The following is an 8,757-nucleotide window of genomic DNA, read 5'->3' as shown; positions in this document are numbered from 1 at the left end:
TCTATGGAACAAAATGTAAAGTTCTCTAAATCAAACGGTCATCTTTTAGAGTATTCTTTTATCTATAGAAGATTGATTGGAAGACTCATTTACCTTACTATATCACGTCCAGATATTTCTTACTATGTGCAAGTTTTAAGTCAATATATAGACAAACCAAGACAGTCACATTTAGATGCAATACACAGACTGGGCTGGGTAGACCTACATAGGGCCTTTTCTTTCCTGCTAGCTCTGATTTTCATCTCAAGCCTTTTGTGATCCAGACTGGGCTAGGTGTGTGGATACCAGAAAATCAATTACGGATTTTTGTGTTCCTTGGAGATTCTTTAATTTCTTGAAAGTCCAAGAAGCAACAAATGTAAATCTATTGGCAATAATAAGGTTTATTACCCTTTACCAAATCAGCTTGTAAGAAAAGTGAGTAGACAGACATGTTAGCATCCAGTGTGAAAAAAGTTATCCGAACCCGTGAATTTAAGGACTTCACCTTTAGCTTCCAAAAATCTAGCCAAACTAGCTAGTATTCTCTCACACAACTCCCCAAATATTTGATCCTACCAGTACTTTGCAACTTTAATGAAATGTACAAGTATCTAATTCCAACCACAAACTCCGATAATTGCATGAACTTTTTATGTTCTAGTTGGCCCTCCTTTCAAATATCTAATTCGAGCTGTTTCACTTTGCTGTCTAATATCTTCATACATTTTCAATGAAGCCTCCGAAAACTTTTTCAGCTGATCAAGAATCTTTGTCAAACTTGTTTTTATGCTAAACAAATTGGAAGAAGCGTCATCATCCTTCAGATTTTCTTTGCTTTCTGGTTCTCCATTTTCTGCATCACTAGGTTCCGGTTTCTTCTGCGGTTGTTCAGCATGTTGCTCCATCAACTGGTGCACCTCCAATAAAAATGTTTTGATTGCACGACTAAGTTCATCAGATGGCAAAGCTTTAAGCCCAGCTGACCAATCACGACAGAGAACAAATACAGGTGGTGCCAGAACTCGACGAGGGGATAAAGGCTTTCTGGCCCTGGAGTGTTCTCGAGGCTGTAGGATGCAGTTTTGCAGCCAACCATTCAGAGCTTCCACATATGATGTGAGACTGTTAATCCAATCAGCAAAACTTAAGCCAAAGCATTCAGTCTCGTATAGGAGTTGAGACATTATCTGACCATGGGTATTTCCTTGGGGAGTTCCTGCCGACGTCCTTGAATGGTATGCCAATGAGATGGTGATGTACTGTGCATGATGGCATTCAAGCATGGCCTTCCACATTCTGGTCAATCTACATAGTCTCATAGTTAACTCATAATTACTCCAGAGTAAAATCCTGATGGAATAAAAAGTATTAGGAAAAAATTTGGTGTAGAAAAGAATATTTATTTACCCCATGATCAACTCTACCAATTGTGGTTGCAGCTCTTCATCCCTAATTTTCTCAATTCGCTTAGATATTGAATCGACAGAGTGAATTGCCACCCTTATTTGTGAGTGAAGATCCTTCACAATTGCCCGGGTTTTGTCAATAACTGGACTACTACAATCCTTTGCAAACTGCTGCCTAAGCTGATCACACTTCCGATCATACTCCTTCCTGATAGATTCACTGGCCTACCAAGAATCAAAAGGTGAAAAAGTCAGAAGCAAGGAGTTGCATCATTTATAAGTGCTTTTTTTTAAGAGCACATTGTTCCATTTTAAGTGTCCCAAGTGAAGATGCCAAAGTTGAAAAGTGGACCAGTTTGCCAGCCAACATTGAGCTCCCCACAACTGGGTAATTGATTTCCATTGATAAAAAACTATAGCAGTACAAAACAGAGTATCAATGCAGCCCACAAATAAGTCTGACAGCAGGGCCAAACAAACAAGGTCAACAAAATCAGCAAGTGCGGTGACTAGACCTACTTCAACCTACAAAGATAAAACCATCACAATTTCAGAGCAATTAGTTTCAATGAATGCAAACCACTCCATTTACACAGATAAGAGAAAGAACAGTTAAGTGCATATCACTTCCAGTAGATGCAACACAACTAGAACACCCCAACTGTAGCATTTAGACATCCATGCTCAATCCACCCGGTAGCACTAAATCACATCCTCAACAAAGTGCGGCAGCTATTAGCAAACGAGTCAACCAAAAAGATGCCAAAAGAAGCACCAATCCTAGAATCCAATAATAATCTATATACTATATCATTTCCATAGCATGGAGCTTTACTTTCTATAAAGCCAAGTCATCCACTATCTTATTATACTATAACTAAATGAAAATTAAACCATATATTTCACTACGTTAAACTTATTAGATGAAGAATAATATACCCAATTAAATTTCTAATATTATTTTTTTTGATAAAGTAAATTTCTAATTTTATGTAAACTTAAATTAATTAAATGATAAATCAAATGTCTTTTAAAGAGAAAAATCCACTTGGGAAAGAGTATAGAGGCATGAAAAACCTCATTACTTGATGATATTGTAGAAAAAAAGGGCTCAAAAAGATAGGCTCACAACCTTTTTTCTCAGTTTTTACTGGTACAAAGTATAAAGTGAATCTAAAAATTTTATATTTCTTTAAAATTTTTAAAATAAAAATATTTTTAGAGTTATTTTTGAATTGCATATCTGAGACTGTTACCACACACCACGTGGGTTTGCGACTAGCTCTCCATAAAAGCAAGCCAAACAAAGAAATAACAACCTTCTTAAAATACAAACAAACAAAGAGGCCCATCTGCATTTTATGATACATTGATCCTGCAGAAACAAAAAAAGTACAGCACTCCGGTACACAACATTATCCAGACACATCAGAATTGAATGCCTTCAGAAAGGTCCCAAATCAATCGACAATATAGACATCTAGCTGCTGAGTTAAGCCCGGTTTGTATACAAAAATGTCTCCAACTCATTTCATCTAATCATTACAATTTTTCAAAATTTCCACATAAAATATAATAAACAATTTAACTTTTTCAAATCTCAAAACAATAATAATATTAAAAAAAATATTTAACTTTCATCTCAACTCATCTGATCTCAACTCACTATCCAAACCTCACATTAGATAGTGACTGTTTCTTGTTGTATTTGAAACTCCAGCTAATGAGAACTCTGAGTAGACATTCTCTCTCAAATCCATAGACACTCAAATTCGCAAGTGCTAAAATATAGTTGGCATCATATTAAAATATCATTTTACAAATTTTGGATCATCTTTTCCATGTAAGAAAATACAGTTGAACAAGGCTTCTGTATATGTGGCTTTCTTTGTTTGGATGACAACATTAAGGAAGATTCTCCCTTTGGATAATCTAAGGAAGTGGCGTGTTTTAATGATTAATTGGTGCTGTATGTGCATAAAAAGTAGAGAAATGGTTTACCATATTTTACTTCATTGTAAGGTAACATAACTATATGTACAGGCTGCAGTGGGCCATGCCTCGACGGGTAATGGATATGCTAACATGCTAGAAAGGCTAAGATTGGAAATCTACATAGTGTGAATATATGGAGAATGGTTTTGTCATGTTTGACATGGTCTATTTGGAGGGAAAGAAATTATCAGAGCTTAAGGATTGCAAGAGGATAATGGAAGAACTTAAAGAGTTTTTTTCCTCAATTCTCTGAATGCTCATGTTTCTTTTGATTCTAGTTTTGAGGATTTTCTTGCACTTTTCTCTCTTGTGGTTTAGGCGCATCTCCTACAGACTCCCTGTATACTTGGGTAGCACCTCTATAGCTTTTCTTCAATAATATTTTCAACTTATATACAAAAAAATGAAAACAAGACTCTTTTGCTTCTCATAAATTGAAGGGTAGGACAATTACCAAAAAGCAATAAGCTCCTAAATATCGAAGAATCATATCTAACTCTTAACAAAATCGGCCTCTATGCCATGTGCAATCTTCCACAAGATGTATATTTACTCTTTTTGTCCATGTAGAAAAGACAACACTATTAATCATGAAAGGAAATGAAATATTATTCCATGAATGATCTTTTATATTTAACAAGTTTTCAGACTAGTTTTTACATCACATTGAAGCATAACTTAATAACATGACATAATACACTAGAATGTCATGGATATGGTTCATAAAGTAAATAAAAGATATACCTTCCCAAAACAAGATACAAGAATGTGGTCTAGATCTGAAATCAAGATAAAACCACTTACTTTTAGATGCTATTGTTAATAGAGTTCCCTGAAAATGGCTCATTTTAGATTTACATTTATGCCCCAAATCATGAGATCGTGACAAGTTTATTACTTAAGAATGCCCCATTGAATGCATCGCCAGATCCCAGATAATCAAGAGGATAAAGAAGATGTTTCGACTTTTATATGAATTAAGTAGCTTCAACCAAGTACCTTTATTTCATCATAAAGTTTTCTCTCCCATGCATATAGCCGGTCTAGGGTTGAGGAATGGCTTCCTGCAATCATGCAGAACTCTTCAACAAAATCATTTCTGCTGTCATCATTATCTTCTTTTGATGCTGGAGCAAGAGGAATCCTAGATGAGGATGACCTTGAAGATGTTGTTCGCTTCCATGTAATAACCTTTGTTACATTTTGTGAAGGTTCTACACAAACACCGAAAATGAATATGAAGGCAAGGACAGGAAATTTGCACTGTAGTTGCCCATGACAAAAGTTGTCCTTCATTAAGCCTGACGAGTCTTAGTTCGTTGAACATTATGCAGATGATGCCCATATTAATTGAAAACGATAAATCCCACACTAAAGCAAAACAATCTATTAAGATATACTATTACCTAAAAAAGTCTCGCAATGTTTTGTACCATAGATACAACTTCTTGCCACTACCTTTAAAGATGACTGCCATACCCATTTTTTTCTAAGGTTCAACACAGCCAAAAATTGTTTACCAAATAAATGGATTTACCTTTAGTGTTTTAGGGATTATGACTGAAACTGTATAGAACCTTGTTTTTTTAGCAGAAGAGATGAGATGGGTTGAAATAAAAGTTGAAAGTTGAATAAAATATTGTTAGAATATATTTTTTTAATATTATTTTTGTTTTAGAATTTGAAAAAGTTAAATTGTTTATTTTATTTTGTGTGAGAATTTGAAAAAATTGTAATAATTAGATTAGATGAGATGAAAAGTTTTGTGAAAGTGAACGAGGCTAAATGTCCACGGCTAAAACCTAAGAACACCATAGAATCGAAAATCAATTTGTTGATGCTAGGTGAAAAGCTAGAAATTACCGTGAGTAGCAAGTGCAGTTTTCCAACGGCAGCAAACAAGCAGGAAAGCCCCCCCCAAAAGAGCCAAGGATGATGAATTCCCTACGAAAGTTTAGTTGTTATTTGAAACTAGCAGTAGACATTTCAGTAACAATAAAAATTTGAGCCACAAAGTTTTAAACGGAATTTTCAGTACAGAATACACAAATTTAGAAAACAATACAGCACTATTTGAGTGATAATACGCAATTCTCTCATTTAAAAAAATGACTACCTTTTGCCTCAGAATATCCAACCCTGATTGTGTTTGCCTCTAGCATCCTGGAGACCTCCCTACCAGATTCAGAAGCTCGAAAGAAGCGATTCTCTATATCCTTTATGCTCGAAAGAAAATCTTTAGCTCTGTGAGTAATGAATTCTGAAGGATCCTCTCTTTCTGCAGATAATTCCTTCTCTACCAAGGTTTTCTCCCTCTTTGAACCAGACTGTTCTAGAGCAACTGAATCATTACCTGCCAAAGTCTCAGCTGACCCGTTAATATTATTAGCTCCCGACTCTAGCCTGCTGACTTTACCAGAAACCGTTTGTTCAGAACCTTCAACTCCTCTAGAGGTAATTAAATTAGCATTATGCTCCATGCTATTATTTCGAGTAGCCATATTCCTGGGGATTCCACCAGCCTTAAAGGTTCCTTCATGAAGTTCATTAGCCCCATTGCTCTTGAAATGTCTCCATCCACTCATATCATCTGAATTCATATCCAATCCGCTGTGCCCCATAAATCTAAAGCTCTCACTATCATCAATGGGGTCAAAGAAATCCCACGAGCCTGACTCAAGAGGAGGTGGAGGTGGTGGTGGGAATGGAAATGCCATCAATTCCTCATCCACAAAACTATTACCACCACTCGGATTGACCATAACAGTCACAGCAGCACTGCCCCCTGACCTCATATAACTCAAAGCCGCCACGGGTGGAGAAAGGGAGCTCTCATTGTGCAACGGAGAGTCCGAGACTTCAGCAACATGTGACGGAGAAGGAGACGGGTATGACGAATGTGATGGGGTCTTATCCGAGGTCGACAGAGACGACTCGATCATAATCTCTGCCTCGGCCGACCGCCGAAGAGTAATGCCGATGTTTCTGAGGGCTTGGATGTAAGATACATGAGCAGCTGCTAGGGAATACCTTGAATCAATAGCCTGCTTGATGAATCTCATACGCTCTCTGCAGAGACGGAGAGCTTCATTTTTCTCAGTTTTGGAGTTCGCACAACCCATTTTTCGCCAAAATTCTGAGGATGCGGTCAAAAAATTTAATTCATTTTATTTCACAAAATAAACAAAAACGCACATGAACAAAACCAGAAAGTGCCTAAAGATTCAACTTTCCAGCTCGACATCCCCATTCCCAAAGGCTTCAAAGTGCATCTCTCTGCAGTACCGACTGAAATTCCGATTGAGAAAAGCTTGAACGAAGCTAAGAATTTGGACACGGGATATTTACCAAGTAAACAAACAGTCCTTCGAAATGACCAAGAATTTCAGTTCAATAGAGTCACCAAGAGCCTAAGCAACCAACATTTCAGTGAAAATTGGACAACTCGCCTCATGAAACAAACCGTAATTTGCAGAGCCACTTCCTTAGGACCTTCAAAACTTTTTTACAGTAAAGGGTACAAGAAAATGCACAAGCAAGGAGCCCTTATTTTCTACGAACCCTAACCTTGTGGGCTTGAACAGAGGAAAACAGAGCAACCTTTTCCAACAACCAAAAGGCAAATGGCTTCTGCACGAAACAAGAAGCCCACTGGGCGAGAAGGCATGGTTCAGAAGAAAGGAAAAATCCCGATCGTGGAAATAAGAGTAAATCGTAGGAGTTCCTTTCACACAATGCTCAGCGCCAAAAACAGAGAACTAGTTGTTTCCATGAAGAGAGAGAGAATCAGAGCAAGCAAGAGAAGTAGTTGGTTCCTAAAATCGAAGCCATTAACGAAAACCCGAACAGACCGAAAGCAATTAATGGGGGAACCTCAGCGTATCAGCTTCCATTTGGTGAGTCTGGGACCATGATTTTCCATAGTGCTGGAACGATAAAAGATAGATATTTAGCACTAAAGCAAATGTGAAAATGCAGGGAGAGAGAAAAAACTATCCGCTAAAGCTACTGTTAATACTACAGAGAAAGGAGCCTCGAGATGTGTGTCTATTCATTCATTGCAGTTCATTTATAACCATTAATGAAATCGTAAAAAAGAAAAAAAAGAGGGAGTGGCCTTGATTTTTTCTGTCCAGAAATGGATTTTCTCTCTTTTCTGCTGTTAGTTCAAGGACTGTACCTTGGTGGTGGGTTACAGAGCCAGGGCGGAGGGTTGAGCTCATTTTTTTCTTGTAAAAAACCAGAGAGAAAAACTTTGCTTTATACAGAGCACAAAGGGTGAGAGCTGTCAGGCAAGAATTCCTGTTTTCATTGGAAAAGGTGGGTTTGGCTGACATGTTTGGCATTAGGTTTTCCCGAGGGACGGAACCTCTATTCTCTAACGGCTCCTTTATAGAATCCGGTTTTTGGGGGTGATTGGCTTCCTTTTTCTAATTCCTGCACCAGAAAAAGAAAGGAAAAAAAAGGAGTAAAAAGTAATAGCAAATGCCTTTTATTGGAGGTAATTGTGATTTGTGGTAACCTTACAGCTAAACAGTACAACATTTTGCCAGGTTTCAACAGTGGTAGTGGGACAGGGAGAGTGGGACTTGGATGACCAGTGAGGAGGCCACAGTTCTTTTTTGTTTGCCATAAAAAAAGATCATGAATTCATTGACCGACTGGATATAATGTTCTTGGTTTTATTTCATTAACCTGTTTATTTTAAAATCTTGATTGAATATTCCAGTATAATGTACTTTAATGTTAATGCAGTCTGGGTGAGAAGCCACCCATGTCATGGAATCTGGGTGAACAGAACAGAACAGAACAGAACTCCAGTTTGTTGAAGTTCATTGTTTGATGAGCTGTACAGAGATCCGGATTACTTAACCAGAAAAGCCCAACAAGAAGATTTTTCTAAGAAATTTGTTCAAGAAACATGAAATTGGAAGAAGAAATTGAGAAAGGAGGTTTGAGATAAGAAGATGACACATGTTTATGCATGTGGGGTGTGGGGTATGGACATTGGTAGATACGGTAGTGAAGGCTAATCTATCTCAAATGTGGCTGTAATTTTTTTTTGGGATGCCATAAGACCTACAATGAGCTGCCCGTCAAACGCTTTTGCTTGTCATTTGTCGTTTCCCAAATAAAGATAAAGGGAAAGGGCAAAAGCACACTAATCAGGATTTACCTATTTCAACTTTAATCATATCCTTGAAATATGCTTGGATGCCAAAGTGCCCTTTCTTCCATCTTTAGGCCGTATAAAGAATTGGGAAACAAGAAGGGATGCAATAACCTCGTTGGCCAATTAAAATAAAAATTTTAATTTTTTAATAATAAAGCAAATTCCTTTTTAAAAGAAATATACAATACTTACATAATC

At 37.2% G+C, this 8,757-nt stretch overlaps 1 protein-coding gene across 2 annotated transcripts; it reads right to left on the bottom strand.

Annotated features, from left to right (window-relative positions):
• Window positions 1-452: 452 nt before the first annotated feature.
• LOC121252099 (protein ALTERED PHOSPHATE STARVATION RESPONSE 1-like) lies at window positions 453-8,042 on the bottom strand. Of its 2 annotated transcripts, XM_041151585.1 has the most exons (7): window positions 7,909-8,042; window positions 7,567-7,823; window positions 5,503-7,312; window positions 5,250-5,330; window positions 4,386-4,600; window positions 1,393-1,616; window positions 453-1,290 (listed from the first exon to the last, which is right to left on the bottom strand). In XM_041151585.1, the coding sequence occupies exons 3-7, from the start codon at window positions 6,506-6,508 to the stop codon at window positions 636-638; spliced, it is 2,181 nt and encodes a 726-aa protein (XP_041007519.1). In that variant the 5' UTR covers window positions 6,509-7,312; window positions 7,567-7,823; window positions 7,909-8,042; the 3' UTR covers window positions 453-635. The 2 variants fall into 2 exon arrangements, with proteins under 2 accessions (XP_041007519.1, XP_041007518.1); XM_041151584.1 differs by having other exon boundaries at window positions 7,567-7,973.
• Between the last annotated feature and the right edge of the window lie 715 nt (window positions 8,043-8,757).

Source organism: Juglans microcarpa x Juglans regia, chromosome 2S (assembly GCF_004785595.1).
Source record: "Juglans microcarpa x Juglans regia isolate MS1-56 chromosome 2S, Jm3101_v1.0, whole genome shotgun sequence".
Taxonomy (NCBI): domain Eukaryota; kingdom Viridiplantae; phylum Streptophyta; class Magnoliopsida; order Fagales; family Juglandaceae; genus Juglans; species Juglans microcarpa x Juglans regia.
The sequence above is the reverse complement of the archived record's forward strand: the minus strand, read 5'-3'. Positions and strand labels throughout refer to the sequence as shown.